Below are 21,520 nucleotides of genomic sequence, written 5' to 3' on the forward strand. Positions count from 1 at the left end.
TAGGCCACTACTCATTTTGCTGGCTGCATGTATTGTGGATCAGTTATGAGCAATAGTCCATACATGTCATTATCTAACAAAACCCCTTTATGGACCACAGGAGTACACTGTTTAATGGATATTGCACAATAGTCCTGTTTCAAGGGTGCATTTTTAGCAACGTTTAATCTTGTGATTTAGAAAAGTATACATTCTCCGCATTGCCTTCAATGTGCACTGGTAAATTAGAACACGACATCAATCCCTCTTCCTTTAAAATAAATCCCTTTTATTATCTGTTACAAATCTGCAAGTAAATGCCACTACTTTGCATTCTAGTGCAATTGAACAAAACAGGCTTTTATGGTTTAACTCTTTTTTTATTGATTTTGTGGAGCATAGCAACAAAACAGCATAAGCCACCTACAACCCTTGTCCAGTGGTAATTGCAGAGGGAGGCTTACTTAGTAGGTAGCGAGCCACCTAGGAGGAACAGCAGATTACAGATTGTACAGAATGTTGCTGCACGCCTGGCTCTTAAAAAGGCGCCACGCACCTCCCCAGGGCCACTATTAAAACAACTCCACTGGCTCCCTATCCGCCAGAGAATTAAATTCAAGCTCTGTTGTCTCGCACATAAAGCTCTTTATGGTACGAGCCCTAGGTACCTGGCGGACAATTTTAAAGTCTATTGTCCGAATCTTAGACTCAGATCGGAAGGTAAAGGGTTGCTAGTGGTCCCCCACTACAGGAAAATACAAACAAGAGGCAAAATGGTCGCCTACCTTGCCCCGAAATACTGGAATACTCTACTGTAGGACTTGCGCAAATGCCCCAGGTTTTCTCGCTTTAGGAAACTCTTGAAGATGGAATTATTCCGGGATTGATCTGTGTCTGTCTTGGACCCTCTCTATGGTAGCGCGGGGATACCCCTGCGGAGGTGATTCCAGCACTTTACAAATCTCTTACATACATACATACATACCTGTACGTTTTGTCATCCATTCAGTCTTTCATCAAACATTCTCTCTCACCATTCCATCCATCCATAGCCAAACATATCCATCCATCTTCAAACCTATCCATCCATCCTTTCACTCAGTCATCCATCCTTTCACTTATCCATCCCCTTCATCCATCTATCCATCATTTCGCTCATCCATCCACCCTTTCACTGCCATCCATCCTCTCTCCCTCCATCCATCCTCCCATTCACTCACCCACCCACTCTTCCTCTCATCCATCCACTCTTCCTCTCATCCATCCCTTTCACTCACCCATTCATCCCTTTCACTCACCCATTCATCCCTTTCACATACCCATCCATCCCTTTCACTTACCCATCCATCCCTTTCACTTACCCATCCATCCCTTTCACTTACCCATCCATCCCTTCACTCACCCATCCATCCCTTCACTCACCCATCCATGCTTTCACTCGCCCATCCATGCTTTCACTCGCCCATCCATGCTTTCACTCGCCCATCCATGCTTTCACTCGCCCATCCATGCTTTCACTCGCCCATCCATGCTTTTACTCACCCATCCATTCACATTTTCACTCATCCCTCTGTCTGCACTTTCATTCAGCCATATCTACCCTCTTTCACTTATTCATCCATTCTTTCACTCATCCATCCTTACAGCAATCCTTTCAACCCGTTCATCTATCCAACCTTTCACTCATCCATCCATGCTTTCACTCATCATCCATCCTTTCACTCACCCATCCTTTCACTCATCATCATCCACCCTTTCATTCAGCCAGCCATCCATCCATCCGTTCACGTATCCAGTCATTTATCCATCTTTCCTCCTTTCACTCATCCATTGTTACAACCATCCGTTCACACATTCATCCATGCCTCTATCTATCCATCCACCCTTTCACTCATTCACCCATCCATCCATTCTTTCACTCGGTCACCCTCCCACCCTTTCACGTTAATTATGAGTCTTTGTCTGCCAAGTCGCAGACAGAAGTGGCCCGTCAAGAACCTTACCCCTGCTGCAGCTGCTAAAGCGGGAGGTTGGCGAGGCCCCTGGTCGGATACCCCTTCTGTCGCGCGCCACTGGACAGGGTTTGCTACTGTGGAAAGAACATAGCAGTAGCTACAGCGAAGTCAGTCCGATCAAGAATGCACCTTGGGGGATTGGCAAGCAGGTGGGTCCCTTTCTCCTCTTGTTTATCAGAGTACTTTGTGGTAGAAAATGTCTCAGATTTTGGATTTGGACTATCTGGGCACCTTTACCACCACTTCCGAGGCTCCTGGACTGAGGGAGTACTACTTGAAGAGTCAGTACTCAGACAGGCTGGGTCTAGGTGCAGTTTCAACATGGTTGGAGCCTTTTCTGTCTCTGATCAGGAAGCAAGCTAACGAGACCATAGAGTCACTCTGGAAGTCTTGGGCTGATGCAGAGAAGCTGGTCTTGTTATACATTTCCCATTAGAAAAGGTAGGACTGCGTATTAGGAAGACTACGTCTCCCTAAACCATCAGAGACTGACGTCCCAATTCTTACCCAGCTCACAGTGCCTCACCTGTACCCCTAAACTTCCTGGGGTGGCAGGTGATTTTGGCAACCTCAAACTTGACACTGATTCCCAAGGGAATCGTGAGGAATCGTGGAAACATATCTTTTCCCTTTCGTTGTTTACTTATACATGCCCATTGTAAACACAAGAAAAATACAAAGTTTTCAATGAGCTCCCCTACCTGGATAACTGGACCAGGGAATCTACCTGGAATCGGATTGGCAATTCCTCTCTGTGCTTAGGATGGAAGATCAGCAGAGCTGCATGTCAAACACAGGATTCATTCCAGGACGGTCATGACTGGAGTGCTTGTACCATTTATATAACAAAGCCACTGTGTTAGTCACAGCTGTGTTGCAGTCATATGTCTAGGTGTTAGAAGCTGTCTCCTAACAGGCAACCCAAGCACAAGGATATCTTGTTCTGTGTTCCTAGCCTTAAACAGAGTGTACAGATTACATGACAAGAAAGGCTTTCTAAAAACAAGCGACATGTACAACTTCTCAGAATAATATTGTGCAAGAAAACGTATAAAAATAACATTGCTAAAACAATGTCAGCCTAAAATGTATAACATATCAAACTAAAATGGAGATCCAAAGTGGGCCCAAGAAGGCCTCACAGCAGTCTCAAGCAGCAGGGCAGTCCTTAGGGCACAAAGTCAGGCTTCAGGCAGCAGGGCAATCCTCTGAAGTCCACAGCAGACCACAGGCAGCAGGGCAGTCTTCAGAGTCTTTCCACTGGCCCAGAAGTGAACTGAAGAGTGGGCCAGAGAGTTCTATTTTTATATCTGATGCCCACTTTGAAGTGGGAGACGCTTCTGGACTTATACCTCCACAGAAGTGTCTTAAATTTCCTGGCTACCTGCCTGGTCCCAACCTGTCTGCAGGCACAATAGACTAGTGTCAAGTTCTTTGTGTGTGAGCTGAGGCGGTGTCTTTGAGATGCAAGTAGGGCTGTGCACAGTTCTTCACCCCCCCCCCCCTCCCCCCCCGCCTTAGATGACCCTGCCTGCCAATATCCAGTCTCTCTATTGTGTGGCAGTCTGGAAGGAATACACAAAGGCCAACTACATATAGTCATGTAACCCAGGAAACATGCAGTAGGCACCAAATGGTTAGGCAACGAAATTCCAACAGTCTAAAAGTGACATTTCCAAAACTGTGACTTAAAATCCGACTTTATCATTAAAGAGCATTTTAAATGACAATTCATTTGAGCTGGTATTGCGTTTAGAAAAGAGATGTCTTTGACCTAAATAAACTGTATAAATCCATGCAGCTAAAAAAAGTGGGCCACTTTAGTTATTCAAACACAAAGTGGTGCTTAGGCATGCTGGTGAATGAGGAATGTGAGCCAGGCATTTTCAAGTTTAAACCCTTAGGATCGATGTATGTTCGGTTGCCTTGATTTTTCAAGTCTCAAGCTGGAAGAGTTAAAGGGGAGAGAGAGTTTTGCTGCAGTATAAGACCTGAATACCTAATTTTATCATTGATGGAAATGGCTCGACTATGGGTTTCTCCACGGTACTTTCAAATGGGCTTTAAATCTAGGGTGATAGAAGCCATCACAATTAAGAATTGTCAGATTGCCTTTAATGTAATGAGTTAATTCTCATCTCTCATCTCATTAAACTTTATTCGGATAAACATTGTATCCATAAAAGTACATGATAAATTATAAATAACCGGAGAAGAGTAACAATAAGAACAATAAAAATTGACAATTTGTAGGACACAATGTTGCACATTCAGAAATAAAAACGATAAATTCATTAACAGTTGTAAAATGTATCCATTCGTACTTCAAAGGCTCAGGGGTTAAACATTGACTTGCGTGCCCGAGTAGCAACCCTCAGAAATGTACTAATACGAAAAATAAGCTCTTCATCAGTCAGGGCGAGCATACTCAAAGGCAGAGTCCAGGCTAATGGGCCTGCTCCTGCTGAAGAAAGTGTAAAGGAGCCCCTTGCTATACTTTGTGTAATATCTGCAGAAAAACAGAAAGTGAATGATCGATTGGCCACTCACCCCATCACATGGGCAGGGTATCAAATCAAGTTTCGGGTGGTGGCCAAGGGGGAAACACAATGCAAATTTAACAGTCCCTGCTCTAAGGCGGAATAAGAGGCTCCTTTCCCAGTGGCTCATAGGTAGCATTAAATAATTTGATTGTGGGAGGCAACACCGCTCACGGGACATGTAGCTGGTCTTTCTTTATTATATGACAAATAAAGGGCACTTCTGAGTCCTTTTTTGTGCAGGGTTTCAGTTTCACTAGGGTCTAAAAAGATACAACCTTTATTAATGCTACTTAGGCTCTGATAGACTCCAGAGAGCCAGGGGATATCCATCCCCTTCTCGCACTTCATGCAGTCCGTAATAATATCTCTGGTTAAAGTCGCTGTCTCGTTCTTCCAGACCGATAACCAGAACAGAGCTGGGCGAGCACGTAATAAAATCAATTATGTAATATAAATTCAGTTCCTTGTGGCAAATGTATTGCGAAGTGGAGATTGGGATACCCAACAGTTTCCAGCAGAATCTATTGTCTTCCTGCTGGATGCAGGAACTTTTTGCGGTACGCCAAATCTCAGCTCCATATGTAGCCACTGGGACACATTGGGATTTAAAAATTTTTAAGATAGCTAAAATGGCACCTGAATTCTTTGGACGAGGAAGACTAAAAATCGAGTTGATGGTCTTTGAGAACTTGTTCCTAGAATAGGTAAGATGCTCAGTCCAGGAGCCGTTCGCAGCAAAGACCACCCCAAGAAAAGGAAATTGACAAGTGCTTATCAGTTTTTGATTACCTACGGTGATAGAACTAAGCTGGCGTTTCCGGGGGCCGCAAGACATTAAAAATGATTTGTTAAAATTAACTCTTAGATCCAGGGTGTCCATATATTTAACGAAGGACTGTACCAAGATACGTAGGGAATTTGGGGTGCGGCATATAAGTACTACATCGTCTGCGTATAGCAGCACAGGGAGAGGTTTTCCTTTAATCATAGGGGCATCCTGGGACATGGATGTTAATGTTTTGTTCAGTTTATTGATATAAATGATGAAAAGGAGGGCCAAGACACAACTCTGCCTGAACCCCCCCCCCCCCCCCCCCCCTTCCAATCTTAATGGGTCCTGAAACCTCTCCACCAGTCCTTACTTGAGTTAATTTACGCATGAGGGTTTGTCCCGGAAACCTGATTACAACTAAAGCGATCAAGAAATGCATTGGTTACAGTCCACTTGTTTCAGTGAATGTGGCACCTTTCTGTCATTAATGTGCACTCATTTTCATGTATAATACTATGTCTAGAATGGCTATTAAAGCCTGTAGATTTTGTTATTTCTTCCAAAATACGTTTGAGTGTTATTCTATGCCATTATATGTAGCATTTTGATCACAATTGTAATATTATGAATTATGTTGGTGTTTAGCCGATGGCAAGGAGTTCCAAAGAACCTGTGATATGCTGAGCTTTCAGTGCCAGAATGGAGTTTGCATCAGCCTGGTCTGGAAATGCGATGGGACAGATGATTGTGGAGATTATTCTGATGAAGCAAATTGTGGTGAGTTTGATTTGAACTGAAAAACCTGGGTCAGTCACATTTAATGTTCTATGTTTCTCCTGCATAAGCCTGTAATATGTTTTGGATGAAAATACATTTCTGTCTAATAAAATCTAATTGTGTAGATTTTAATTCCACATATAACTAGAAATTGCAAATGTATTTTTATTTCTTAGAGTTAATACTAATACGATTATCGAACCATTGTTTTGCTTCCCCACACTCTCAATCTTCTCTCATCGTTGCTGGGAACAATATTGTCTTGCAAACATATCTAAAGTGCATAGCTGACCTTGTCATGATCCCATAATGCTGTGGAGCTTTTAAAGTAGCCTAATCTACTGGGTTGTGTAGTTTTCTCCCAGAGCAGTTTCTCTATTGCAGTGTATTGTTGTTTGCTGTGAATGTTACTTTGCATGTTGGTGATGTGGCTAAGGACTGCCTTGTGTTCCCATGTGTGCAGTTCATTAAACGTGAAGACTCGTGATTTGATGAAAGACCAATTCGTGAACATGTTAAGTCTTGGCTTCTGTTTGCTCTGTTCTGTGACAAATATCTATGTTTCACTCAATGACCGCTGACACTTTATTAGATGACATCTTGTGTCATGATGCAGGCTTCAGTCTGAGCATCTTCCATTGTGTCAAACGTGGTTAATGGTCTCCTATGCTCTTCTTTTAAACAAATTCCTTAACCCTGGCGAGACTGGAAATGGTTACGTCTGTACATATTCTCTGATTTGTTTGTGCACAATTTACTGAAACTTGCCCTTTTGAACCTTAAACTGTGCAGCAACACTGTTTGGGGCCGATTATTCACAGTTAAATATATGATGATCCACCATTTGACCCGCTACCCCTTCCATTTTCAGATACAAGCAGTCAGTATTAAGGGGAGCAGCTCTAAAATAAGGCAGTGTAGCTGTGTTTAATGGTTTTCTAGAAAGAGGTGCCCAAACAAGGAGAAGAACTTAAAAGGAAATAATTGGCATATAAGGAAAGTATGCCAGCAAAACGACTGCATAATAACGCAAAGAGGCCTTTCCATTAGATAAAAGAAACAACTAAATAGCCATAGAATGGAGGAATGAGAATGGTTCTGCAGAAATAATAATCAGGTTAGCATACTGAAGTAGGCCATAACTTCTCCTTGTTAGAAGTAAATTCAATGCACTGTTGTTCCCTTAGCTTGGTTTGTACTATATGAATAACAACTCTTACAAAAAATATATTATAATGCAACTGAACATGCAAAGGGCAGTACCGTACCTAAATGTTGTCATGACCACATTTGAGAGGAGCTCATATGGAGGAATCGCCTACGAATCAAGTAGTATACACCTTATGCCTCAATTAAGGTTTTATTTCCTGAAACTTAATTTATCCTATTGGACCCTATATAAGATTGATTTTGCCCTGTTCTCCTAGGCACAGGAGTAATCTCTTCTCAAAGCAGCACACTGTAATGCCTCATCCCTGCCGACATGAAAGCTGTAATATTCAACGTCGGAACAGCTTACCCCTGTACTTATATTCAAGTTGCCAGAATGTTTTCTGTACTACTCTGTCCCTATCCTTACAGAAACCTTTTGTTAGGCCACAATACACATCTATAAAGACCTGGACTTTTATAATATGACTTCAATTACACTTTTGGCAGATGTTGTGGCTTCTGGCGTTATCTGCATAACCAAGCCTTAATAAGATAAAGTCTGCGGTAGCACCAGATTCTGCTGTGGTCTGACCAATCTACTTGCTTCTAAAACACATTCAGTGTTTGTGGTGCCTGAATTGGCTGTCCCCAGCTGAGTTTATGATAAAGTGAGGTGCTTTCTTTAGAACGCCTCCTTAAAGCAGAGAAGGAGAACCTCTGCTTTCTTTTAACATTATCTTTTCACAAAGATCATTGATGGAGAACAGTGCTTTGAGGGAGGTAATGTGCATTTCAGGGACATTACTTTCTCTAAGCATTGTCTTTTTCAGTTAAACATGTGTAAGCAGACTACATTATATGGCTTTACTGACATAGCTTATGTTTTTTTTTACCTTTACCAGTTTACCTGATTGCTCTTGTCCAAGATTGTTAAATGGTGCATTATTAAATGCTTTTAATGTCATTTAGTACCGCCATATGGAAGGTGCATGTGATCAAACTCTTGAATATGCCCATTTATACACTGTCAGATACTCCAACTGAAGCCCCAAGCTGCAGTCGCCACTACCAGTACCTGTGCGGGAACGGACGTTGCATCCCTGCAAGATGGAAATGTGACGGAGAAGATGACTGTGGTGATTGGTCCGATGAAAAGGATTGTGGGGGTAAGAAATGCAGTTAATTATTTGTTAATGTTAATTATTTTCATCAAAAACATGGGAAAGAGCAAGATATGGCCCAATGGCCAGAGTTCTGATTTTTGGAACTAGGGAACCTGGTTTGAGTACCAGCAACAGTTCAACATCCTGTGATTCTCAGTAAATTATTTAATCTCCCAGTGCTTAATTTTATTTTTATTTTAAAGAATCTGACATAATGTAATCTGATGCTCATGTAAAGTACTTCCACCCCCTTAGGTCGAGTTCATGCTATATAAAACTACAAAAAATATAAAAAAATGTATGTGAAACCGTTGTCCTTCCCTGTGCCCATTTCTTTAACCTGTTACTTTTTACATTATGCTTATACCTTTGTGCCTAGTATAACCTTAGATCATTAATAGATTTGCATGCTTAAGCTCTCTACTCCCACTTGAGGCGACCATAAATGCGTTTTCTACTGCATGTTGTGAGTGCGGGATGGAGCTTTGTCCTTTGCTTCTAAAAAACAATTTCACTAGTTTCTGAACATCTACATCTTCCCTGAACTACAGCTGGCCCTAGCTTCAGTTTGACTCAACATATCATCATATCGCAATGCTCTTTCATCAGGGGATGGTTCTTTGGACAGATGGTCGACCAGGTCAGCATAACTAGATATCTATATAGCAGTGCTTTAGGAAACCAAAGTGAGTGCCTAACCAGTTTCCCACATAAAATCATTGTGGATGGCCGCATTCAGCCATTGCCGATTGCACAGACAATGACAGCATCACTGACGGTCAAACCACCGATCCCAAGCATCACATCTGCAATGACCGAATAATTGGCACCACCGCTATACACAGTTCCAGCAAAGGTACTGTTAATTATCCCATCTACTAGAGTGGACGTCTTTTTGCTGCCATTAGAAGCCCCAATGTCCTCCGCACACTTGTTGCTGAAGGTGTCACACACGCACCAATCCATATCCTAGATTAGGAGGTGGTAGGGGACTTCATTGATCAATCCAAGTTACTGACACTGCTTAGAGCCCTCCCCAACTGGACATTCAGTACATTTCAGAGGATGATCAGAATATAGAAGATCACCATGCGACAAAGATGTTGGAGATCATTTCCACAACACAAAAGGTTAGGAGGATTACACCCACATGGCTTTCTGCTAGGGGGTTGTAGACAAGACTGTGATCTCCCTTATAAACATAGGTATCATTACAGAGCTTCACCCACGATGCAACTCCCTTTCTCTTTCTTAATTACCCTACAATAGATAATGGAGACATTTCAGAAATTAGTTCTGTGGTCAACTCTGCTTCTGCCCCAAAAAGCACTACAGCAGCAGCAGCCTCAACCTCTACCTACTACCTCCTCAACAGCCACCTGTATCACCACAGGCACCATGCACTTTCTCTCCTATTCTAGAGGACATGGGGAGGATGAACATTAGGATATTGAAAGTTAAACTGATCCAGAAGAGGAGGAAGATGGCAAAGCTGAGGACGGTGAACCTTAAGGGGTCAAAGGTGTAGTTCTGCCCCTTCTAATGGGGAGAGTAGACAAATTCTTAATCTGGACAGCAGGGTCAGCACCATGGCATTGCCCTCATTAAAAGCAGCATGTGTGGCCTTCAAATATGAAATGTTATCTTGCCACTGCTTGACTTGATTGGTGAGGCCAGGTGAGAGGAGGCTTACGCCTTGGAGAAGAAAAGCCCCAGAAGAGCTCCAATCAGTATTATCCATACAATCTGGATTTGACTAGAGTTGTTCCAGGAGCAAGAACCAAGGCTTCCAAAATGACCTTAGATCAACAAGCAAAAAATGGGTTGTGCTGGACCTGGCTTTTACAGCAGGGTTATCCCCAGATTTTTCGCTTTGCGTCCTTCTGTTTCTGACCTGTTTTCTGTTGGTGTTATGACTCTGGTCACTTTACCACTGCTGATCAGTGCTAAAGTGCATATGCTCTCCCTGTAAATGGTATGTATGGATTGGTGATTCCGTGATTGGCATATTTGATTTACTAGTCAGTCCCTAGTACAGTGCACTGTGTGGGATTTACAGGCCCTGTGTGTGCCTAGGGCCTGTAAATCAAATGCTACTAGTGGGCCTGCAGCACTGATTGTGCCACCCACATAAGCAGCCTGTAAATGTAGCTCAGGCCTGCCATTGCAGATCCTGTGTGCAGTCTAGTACTGCTATGTCGACCTGGCAAGTGCACCCACTTGCCAGGCCCTAACCTTACCTTTTCTTACATGTTAGTCACCCCTTAGGTAGGCCCAAGGGTACCCCTGTGGGCAGGGTGCAGTGTATGGGAATGTAGAACATGCCCTGGTGTGTGTGGCATGTCCTGATAGTGAAATACTGCCAATTTCGTTTTCACTATTGCAAGGCTACCATTTCCCATAGGATAGAATGGGAAGGTTGTTTAAAACATCTTATAAACATAACTACCCCTGGGAACAAGGTAGGGAAATAAAGTTTAGCATGCCTGAACTCAGAATGTAAAAAATGCATCTATCTGAAAGAAACATGTTAGTTATAGATTCCTTACCTTAGAATTACCCCCAGGCGTCAGACTTTTTCGTCAGTACCTCTGCGCGTCGGATCTCCGACATAGGGTGGTATTGGGGTGGCAGGTAGCCTCGAAGGGGAGGGAGTAGCGCCTTCGGAGCAATACCAACCTGTCCGACGTGATGGTGCACCAGTGGGGGAGGTTATGATGGATCTTGCCGCCCATTGGCTGGGCCTGAAATATCGGACTAGGAAGGTTTGGAGGCTGCTGCAGAGGGAAAGGGGGGGGGGAGGGGGGGAGAGGGGGCGAGGGGGCGAGGGGGAGAGGGGGAGAGGGGGCTGGTGGACTGGTGGACTGGCCCGCCCGCTGAACCATGGCGGTGGTTCCCATTTCCCCGGCCGCGCGAAGATTGGGAAACTTGCTGCGGCCTGTGGCTCTGGGCGGAAGGTCGTGGGGCACCCCTTCCGTAGTGACAAAAGGGGCGAAAAGCAGGATGCGCGGGCAGCTGGAGAGGTCCAAGGACTTGGCAGAGCCCGTCGCGCGGTGTGTATCCGTAACCGACATCAGTCGGGTACAGGAACTGCAAGCCTTGAAGGCGGGCATCCCTACGTGCACCAGGAGTCGTAGACTCAAAAAAGACGTAGATAAAAGTCGCTCAAAAAGTTCAGTCAAAAAATGACTGGAGGTACCGCTCTCTCCGGACCTGCGCTGGCTGGAGCGGAAAAAGAAAGAACTGATGCAGCACGCGAGGGCGGTGTCTAAGTAGCTTCCGCGACGTCATCCTGGTGACCACAACGCCAACGACGAACGCCGAGCCGACCAACGCCACCTTCCGACGCGCAGAGGTACTGCTGACGAAAAAACTTTCCGGATCCAGTCTGATGCCTGGGGGTAATTCTAAGGTAAGGAATCTATAACTAACCTATGTTTCTTACAGATATATCGTTACCAAAGGTAAGTAACTTGTTCTTTAGTGAGGGTGATTTTCATATTCTGAGTTTGAAAATACCACTTTTAGAAAGTAGATATTTTCTTGCTTAGCCTTCCAGTGTGCCTCTGCTAGGATGTGTATTGACTGTCTGGCTTTGGAGTGACAGGGGCTGGGGATGTGCAGTGGCTCCAGAGAGTCTGGATGAGTCAGCGCCAGGCTGAATAGGCCTGGTCTGCATTTGGAGTGGTGGGAGGAGTAGCACCTGAATCTGAATAGGGCTGTGCCTGCCTTCAACAATGATGGCTCCGCTCCCTTGTGGTGTGTCTGGAGCCAGGGCTCTCACTGACAATGGAGGTTGTTGTGCACTTGCAAAGTGCCCCCCAGAACTGGTTTGGACTGGGCTCAGAGCCCTGGGCCCGGAGAGAATAAAGATTTACTGTGTAAAGAGGGCCAGACTTTTAAATCACAGCTGAACTAAGGAACCTGCCAGGAAGAAGGACCGGGAAAGCTGGAGGAGTACTGCCCCTGTACTGTGTGCTATTGGGGTTGGCCTGCAGTGGTTACTTCGGTCTTGGGTTGGGAAAGGACTTGGCAGTGCTTTCATCATCCTGCTGTTAGTTTTCTCCAAGGGCTCGAAGAAGAGCTTGCCTCCTGTTGGAAGTCTTAGGGATAGAAGAAACTTCAAATATCACTTATGGGAATCAAGAGGAACCTTTGCCAAGGAGAAGAGCCGGAGAAGCTGAGGAGGAATACTGTCCCTGTGCTATTTGCTGTCTGGGGTTGGCCTGCAGTGGCTACTTGCTGCCAAGGAAAGGAGAAAGGACCTTGCTGTTTGCTGTGTCCCCTGCTTGAGGAACATCTCCAAGGGCTTGAACCTGAGCATGCCTCCTGTTCTCAAGTCTCAGAGACATAAAGATTTCACCACCAGATCCCCTGACCTTTCTTGCTGGGAGTTCTGACCTGCTAAGAGGTGCCTGCTGTTTTGGATGTCTGGAGGCTGTTTGCTGCTGGCAGCTGGGAAAAATAATGCAACTTCGAGAAGCGCAAATAATCCACACCTGTTTCTGATGCATTGCCGAAGAAATCGTCACAGCGCCTGCCTGCTGCTTGAGGAATCGCCGCATGGCCCATCAAGTGCACCGATCTCTGAAGTCCGAGATCACCTCACCGATTCCGATGCAAGGTCTGCTGTGCAGCTGCAAGAAGCCACGGATCGTCGCGGATCGTCGTAACGTGTTGGGGCGTCAAGTCTGTCACATCGTTAGGGGACGCAGTAAGTAACCAACACATCACCTCCCCACGCAGTAAGAAACAGACGCATTACCTCCTCTGAGGTAAGGAACCGATGCATCACCTCCCCTGCTCAGCAGTAAGGAACAGACTCATCACCTCCCCTGGAGCAAGGAACCAATGCATCACTTTCCCTTAGTGTAAGGAACCGACGCATCACCTTCCCTGTGACCCTTTTTGTTTATGTGCTTGACTCATCCACTGTAGTTTGTGTGAAAAGTGTTGCATCTGCAATTTGCTATGAACTGAAGTATTTCTACCATTGGAAATTCATATTTTTACTACTGTTTTGTGGATTTTTGTCGTTTTGGTCATAATTGGTTTAGATAAATATTACTCATTTTTCTAAACTGGTGTGGTGTCCATTTGTAGTGTTTTCACTGTATTACTGTATGTGTTAACAAATGCTTTACACACTGCCTCTGAGATAAGCCTGTCTGCTCGTGCCAAGCTACCAAGGGGGTGAGCAGGGGGGTATTTTAGAAGTGTATCCCCCTTACCCTGACTAGAAGCAAGGGTCCCTATTTGGACAAAGGTACCTACCTCTGCCAACTAGAGACCCCCAAGGTTGCATCTCGGCTATGCTCCTGCGATAACAATTGTACATGACTTCCCCATGCTGCCCTCCTTACTAACCCTCCCCAGCCCCCTTGAAGGCTTTTTCTGAGGGGTGATTATCTGCCTTTGCTCCCAAGATCACTACCAACCATTGGGTACTCCACATTCTGCATTGTGGGCACAGTGTGGAATGCCTAATCAAACCTCCCCATCACTCAACGAGAAAGGAATGCCACTGACTTCTAAGGCAACTCCAGCAGGAGAAATGGAGAAGGTGGTGAGGTTCTCAAGACATCGGCTTCTGCTCAAGATTTTTCTAATGCAAAGTAAAATCGAAGGTTGGAGCCAGATCTTGGATCTTCAAGACTTAAAAAAATATATATATATTAAAGAAGCAATTCTTTGATGTCACCCTGCAGGAGTTCTTTCTGTTTCAGGAAGGTGAGTTCCTCACCACCCTGGATCTACAGAATGCCTAATTCTGCCTCTCGATGCGCCCATATTACAGGCAGTACCTGCAGTATTTTGTGGCACCTTTATCCCACCTTCTCTTCCTCACTTCGCTTCCTAACCTCACTCAGACCATAGTCCCTTCTAGGCCTGTCCATCAACCATAGGATTCATGTATTTCTGCAGACAACGGATGAGACTGATTAAGCAGGAACTAAAACTGGAATTGAAGTAGTTGACGAGGTCAGGGGACAACACAGTGGCAGTACCATGGCGTCTAAGGCAAACTCTGCTGTAGTGGAGCTCTTTGGCCCTCCCCTTCCAGCCTGCAATGAACAGTGTCATCTTGACAAATGCTTCCATACAAGGGTTTGGAACTCACAAGCAGCTCGGGTATCCAATCGGTGCAGGAAAAATCACATCCCATATACATCTTTGAGCTGTGGGCCATCAGACTGAGCTTTCAGGCATTGGCACTGTGCTTAGTGTGCCAAAGTGACCTGATCAGAACTGGCAATACTACCTCAAGATATTTTGTTGCCAAACAAGGAGATACAAGGTTACACTGCTTGTCAGACGAGCCACCCCAACCATGGAAATGGGCCTAAACAAAACAAGTGGCTATCTACCTGGCACATCTACCAGGGGTCCAGAACATGCAAGCAGAGTCTGTCACCTGCTCTGTCAAACAGCCTCGAGTGGGTGCTCCATCGGGATCAGCTGTGTCACAGCTTCTGAAAATTGGACCATCTCAAACCAATTCAAACAACAAAGATCTGGCTATTGGGGCACTTTTTTCACTTTTTTAGTAAGACCGGAGTCAGGGGGTATTCACCTCAACCTAACAACTGTTACAAAGATTATACGGTCTAATTCGGTCCTCTATGCCCGAAATACTCGGTTAACTCAAAAGGAACCATAAAACAAGTGTATGTCAGACCATTCATAACGACACATCCACTTAACATTAGAATATGTGTCCCACCCAAAACAATGTGTGTGAAAAAGAGAAAGTGCCTCACTTGCGCACCACCAGAGGAGCTACTGGCAGGTTCTCACCGGCTTGCCCACGTAATCATCATCATTGGCAACTTTCTCATGTAAAATTATACAGTGTCCAGAAAAACGTGTAGAGGTGTACTTAGTGAGAAAATCACTAATAAAGATGAAAGAAAGAAAACCAGACCCCATGAAGTGCAGGAGACAGAGTTGTCTCAAACCAAAATTAAAAATGAGCTAAGATTCACAAACACAATTTTATTTTGACCCTTTAATCTGAAATCGTGAGCTTGCCCAATATTAAAAACATAGCATGTTATATATCCGTTTTAAGTAGGCCATTCTCAAACCAAACCTTTTTGTCTCTGTGCCGATCAAAAATGTCCGTACTATGTAGGCAGGTATTGCCAATCCATTTCTAGGGGCAGTCTCTGCTGGATGACTTGGTCAAATGTCTTTGCCTACACCAAGATACTCTTGGATGTTCATCTAATATGTCATTATTTACCTTTTCTTTATATAACCTACCAACATCGGCGAAAAGAGCTTTACAAATGTTGGCTGTCCGCAGGTGCATCAAGTTTAACTAAAGCAGAACAAAACACATACCGTCTTCTGACCAGATATTGATCACTTTTGGTTATCCAGGTAGGGGCCACCCCATGAAGCCAGTAGTACTCTGCCCCTGCAAAGCAAAGTGCCCATTACAGGACAGCGTGAAGCTGCATTCCACAAGAAGCTGGTTAGTGACGGCTGCGTTATATACAGAAGTACCGCTCATGAATATCTGCTGTGCAGCTTCTTGAAAAGAAGAAACACTTTCACCAATCAGTTGTGCACTGATTTGAATGCAGAAGCCAACTCTAAAATGGGACCAACAGTTCTAACCAACCTTTTTTCAGTGAAGGTGAAGCTGTTTCCTGACTATTTGGAATTTGATGTACAGCTTATTCTGATTCAGGCTTGTGAATCTATGAAAGCTCCAGTGCTGAAGAAGAAATGAGTTACTTAGTTGTAACTAAGGTTCTCCAGCGCTAGTATCTCAAAACGCAACTCTTTCCTTCCCTATCAGAGACTCACTGAAACATTCTTGTGCCAAGAAATCTGATTGCTTCGAGGGGCAGTAGAGAGCTCAAGCATATGAATCTATGAAATTTGCCAGCACTGGACAACTAGAATTACAGGCAGTCAACTTATTTCTTAGGGGAAATAATATAATTCCAATTTCATTGTCTATCATGTATCTCCAATTTTCTTTTGGAACAAGCAGTCCTGTTTTATACTTTTTGAGGTCCTATTAATGAATCCTTTTTTGTTCATCGCTAGATCACTCATTCTAAAGGTATTGCCTCAATATTTGATTAGTAGGGTGCAGACTCGCCATCATTATCTCATCTGCTAGACTGCAGGTCCTACACCGAGTTCCATGGGGTAACATGGTTTTCCAAAACATTTTTTTTTACAAAAGTCACTTCTGAAAATAATTTTTTTACTGTTACGTCGTTTTTCTGTGATGTATTTTGACTAAAGCATCTTTTCATAGTTTTCGACTTTGCCCTTAGTATCTTTTTATTTTATTGTTTATTGTTTCAATATCTTTTTCTATTTACATACCACATACATACCTATCCCGAAAATATATGAAATTTACACAGTGCAGTTGCCACTGGATAGTTCTAGTTAGGGTTGTGTTTCAATAGGAAATCTATTTTTTGTGTTGCTAATAACTTTGGCTCAGTTTGACGTATCACCACGATTGGATTATAAAAAATATATATATATATATATATATATATATATATATATATATTCCACGTTCTCCGTCGGTTTTCCTGCTCTCAACACAGCGGGTGCTCCAGCCGCGAGGACGAAACTCGCGAATCCATATCAGCCACAGTTCAAAGATTGCTGCGCACTCAGGTCAATATTCAAATTCAATGATTTATTTAGATTCGTTGCAAAACACGATCTGTACACGATCTGCTGACAAACGCGTTTCAGCCTCCTGGCCTTCGTCAATGTCAATGATACTTTGTTTCCACTTTCTATTTAAGCATTCAATTGGTTATCCGTGATAAAAAAGAGTGGAAATGAAAAGCGGACTGAACATGTACAAATACTCAATGGGAAAAAGGTGTCGGCCATTTTAACCCTATGTTATACCACAATAGACAATGCTAGGTTAATGTGCTAAGCCTATGGGTTCAACGTTACAGTCCAACAAGTAAACCAAAATCTTTAACTTAATATTTTTAAATGTTTTTTAACATGATGATAGTTGATCAACCATAAACGTTTTCCTCCATTCCCCAGGCTGTTTTAGATATGCCCGTGTGTTCATTTAGTTTGAATCATATTTGCCCACAACTGGTGTGTGCATACCTCTCTCTCATTATTTGTCTTTTTTTCGTTTTTCACAAAATGAAGCCCTGAATGGGCTAATTAAATTTTGTTTGGTAATTTAATTGTGATTGTCTATATGGTTGCCTACCATCATTTCCCATTGTGTTTGTGTTTCTAAGGGACAGCGTTTGGATTATCGGGGTATTATCCAATAAAGGACCACAGTTCCTCTTCCTGGTTAAGCCCCCTTGGGGTCCTGGTGCGTAATTCCACTATGAGTTTGTCCTCAAGCTGCCTGAGTGACCTGACTCTATCTCCTCTTTCTCCTGTTGGAATCTGATCTATACAGTAATATGTCAACTTGTCACTTTTGGCCTCATGTAACCCAGCAAAGTGCCTTGCCACCGGATATGTTTTATCCCTGTTGGTTATGGCTCTTTTATGTTCTAAGATGCGTTTCTTTGCTGGGTGTATGGTACTTCCAATATACTGCAATCCGCAGGGGCAGATTAAGCAGTATATCACAAAACTGGAATTGCAGTTAAGAAGTTTATCAATAGGCCTTTTTAGCTTCTTGCCTGGTACTGCGTAATCTTTTACCTTCTTGCAGTTTTTACAAGCCTTGCAATTCATGCAAGGGAAAAAGCCCGTGATTTGTTGGACTGTAACGTTGAACCCATAGGCCTAGCACATTAACCTAGCATTGTCTATTGTGGTATAACATAGGGTTAAAATGGCCGACACCTTTTTCCCATTGAGTATTTGTACATGTTCAGTCCGCTTTTCATTTCCACTCTTTTTTATCACGGATAACCAATTGAATGCTTAAATAGAAAGTGGAAACAAAGTATCATTGACATTGACGAAGGCCAGGAGGCTGAAACGCGTTTGTCAGCAGATCGTGTACAGATCGTATTTTGCAACGAATCTAAATAAATCATTGAATTTGAATATTGACCTGAGTGCGCAGCAATCTTTGAACTGTGGCTGATATATATATATATATATATATATATATATATATATATATATATATATATATATATATATATATATATATATATATTAAAAAAAGGTTAAAGTAGCGTTATAGTTGGGTGTTGAAATGAAATAAGAACTACTGACGTTTAAAAAATGAAAAACACTGTAGTTCGTAATAGTTCAATGAGATAAATGTTACTTGAGCCTCCCTCATGCACTGTTTATGACCTCACATATTACATCTCTCATGTTAAAGGTTATCATTGTTGACATCACTGATGCCATCTCAAATTACATTTGGCCTCATCCCAGGCCCTGTATTAAACCCTCTGCAGGCACCCTACCCTCCTTTGTGCAGAGCCTTCAGCTGGATGGGCCAGCCCTCATGACCCGGCCTCAGGCACGGCCCTGCACTCAGCTCATCCACCGACACCCAACTCTCCACTGTGAATTACTTTCAGCTGTGCGCAGCATTGTCTTTCCCTGTGCTCAATTCACTGCAGGCAGTCAGACCCCCGCTACGGTCAACACAATCTCTGAACAGACCCTTCTCTTTCTTTTTAAATTCTTTTCCTATTTTGTGGTACCTTACTAGGGGCCTCACTGGGTACGGCAGTTCTGGGCACTGGTACTGCTGTTTCGGAGTTGGTCACATGGTCTGGGCTCTGGCCAGAGTCTGTGTCCATCCCACACCAGGCGTCTAACCTCCCCGGAAGTTCAGAGGATGTGGGGCCGTCGGAGTGCGGCCCTTTGGGGTTCCCTCCTTCGGACCCAGGCGCCACTGCCTCGCCACAAACCCCCGCGGGGTCCCTGTGGTGTCGCAGTAGGTTGCCGGGACTCGGGGCGTGTCCTCGAGTCCCCTTCGGTCCTCTGGGCAGGCGGTGGCCTTGTCTGAGGCCGAGGTGACGCCGCTCAAGCGCCGGCGGTTGCTGGCCCTGGCGGCGCCGCAGGGGCCGGCTAGGGGTCGGGCGTGTCCCTGGGCCCCCCTCGTCCCTCCACGCAGGCGGCTGCTTCGTCAGAGGTTGAGTAGACACCATTTCGGCACCGTTCCTTAGCCGTCTCGGCTCAGACCCAGCTCCGGTCTCCTGCACCACGCTGTGGCGGAGGTCGTTCCGGCGTCCCCTTCGGCGCCGGTCGACGTTGATCTGACACCAGTCGCGGACTCTACGGTGCCGGCCCAGCGTCCGGTCGTTGAGTCGTCTTAAGACTCCCCCTCTTCTCCAGAGGTTCGGCGGTTGTTGGTTTAATCTTCTCTGGAGACGGGCCGCCGGGTCGTGGAGTTTTCCCCGGCATCTTCCAAGGACGGCTCATCACCGTCGCTGCGCCCGCAGTCTTCGCCGGATGGGCCTCAGGTTGCCCATTCTTCGGTCCCCCTTCCTCCTTTCAGGTCTTGGCCTTTCCTTCCTCCGGTTGACCTGGGGGACGGCTGCCTTAGCTTGCAGCCTTCGCCCACCGAGGAACTGCTTTCCCAGCCACGGGGCCCTACGGAGGTTGGTGCGGCCTTCGCTCGGGCTGTTTCCATGACGGCTGGGATCTTGCGCATGGGCGATCCAGCTGCCCATTTCCCCACGGATCATCTTCTAGAGGTCCTCCATAAGGGTTATGGGGGTCGGGAGCTGCTATTGGGGGCCTGGGGGCGACACGCCACGGGGGGACCCGGTGCCCCGGCCACTTCTGCACTGCCACCGTCCTGCGCCGCATAACCTGGTCTGCCTTTCCCTTCACCCCTCTACCAGGGGCCCTCTTTAACAGACTGCCTTTCCCTCCCTACCATCGGTGTTGTCTCCCCCATCACGGCAGGCCCCGCTTCTTAGATTCCTGGGGACGCAATATCTTCGCCTCCACCAGCGCAGCTTTGCAGGCCCTTAACACTCTGTGTTTTGGCAAGGGCCACTTCTTGCTTGTGGGACTCGGCGGAGTCCCTTATGTCTGCTGCTTCTCAGGAGGGTGCCTGTGTTGATCTCCGGCACCATGTATTGGATGGCCGGGAGCTGGCGGTCTTTATTCTTCGCTCGGCTCTCGACGTTTCGGACATGCTTGGTCGTACCATGGCTTCTTCAGTGGCCCTTCATCGACATTCCTGGCTACGGGATAGTGTGATCCCGGAGCATGTGAGGGAATGGTTGGTGGACCTACCTTTAGATGGCACTCTTTTGTTCCACGCCCCTGCGGACTCTGACATTCAGAGCTTTCTTGCGGGGCTTCGTCCTCCTCCTCAGTGACCTGTGAGTCGGTCTGTGTTTTGGGAGGTGTTGTTCTGTTGTTTTCCTGGGGCCTTGTAGTGTGCTGCCCTGGTTGTGTGTTCTGTGTGGTTCATGTGCCTTCAGGTCCTTTTGTTAGGACTTTGGTGCTGTTGGCCCGGCCCTGTTTTGACTTGTGGTTTGGCTGTTGTGAGCCATGTAGGCCCTGAGATTAGGCCTTCTGTGTATTCTTTATTGGCTGATTCGCAAGCCGCTGCGGTTTTCTCCGCAGTTCTTTCTGTTTGTCCTCTGCTGCGGAAACTTTTTCCTAAGAGGGTTCCCATGTTCTTGGGACGTAACATGCCCTATGTGGGGTAATGGTAACTATTACATAGCTCTATCATGTGCTGGGGAGGAGTGGTCGCCCTTCGGGCTTCTGCTCTCCGTGGCATCACGGTATATTGCAGGTGCGATCTTCTTGCTGATTGTTTTGCTGTGGCTTGCGTTGTGCACCGGTCCGTCCTTCTCCTGGGTCGCTGTGTCGCTAGCCTAGTGTGGCATGCTGTCTGCGGCATCGCGTTTTGGCGGTTTTGCCCTTCTGTCCTACTTGGTCCTCTGTCTGGTGTTCCGGGGGGGACTGACTTCCCTGGTTATTGTGTTGTGGTGGATGGCTTGGCCCGTCCTCCGTCTCTCTCTCTCTCTCTCTCTTTCTTCCTGCCTGGTTCCACTTCATTCGTGGGTCAGCGTGTGCCGGCCCCTCCCTTGGTGCCTGTCGTGGCCCTTCCTGGCCTCTGCCTTCGGCTGGCGTCTAGCTTGTCCTGGGTGCACCGTTCAGCGGTGTTGTCTGCTACTAGCTGTGCATGCCGGTGGAGGCCCG

The 21,520-nt window shown here is 45.5% G+C and overlaps 1 protein-coding gene across 1 annotated transcript in view; it reads left to right on the top strand.

Moving 5' to 3' along the window:
• SORL1 (sortilin related receptor 1) overlaps window positions 1–21,520 on the top strand; it is a 744,876-nt gene that overhangs the window by 514,431 nt on the left and 208,925 nt on the right. The window contains exons 29-30 of the mRNA XM_085645831.1: window positions 5,955–6,086; window positions 8,270–8,404. Of these exons, the coding sequence (XP_085501957.1) occupies window positions 5,955–6,086; window positions 8,270–8,404 (267 nt within the window). The remainder of the gene's footprint in view (window positions 1–5,954; window positions 6,087–8,269; window positions 8,405–21,520) is intronic.

The sequence above is a fragment of the Triturus cristatus genome, chromosome 3_1 (genome assembly GCF_964204655.1).
Source record: "Triturus cristatus chromosome 3_1, aTriCri1.1, whole genome shotgun sequence".
Taxonomy (NCBI): domain Eukaryota; kingdom Metazoa; phylum Chordata; class Amphibia; order Caudata; family Salamandridae; genus Triturus; species Triturus cristatus.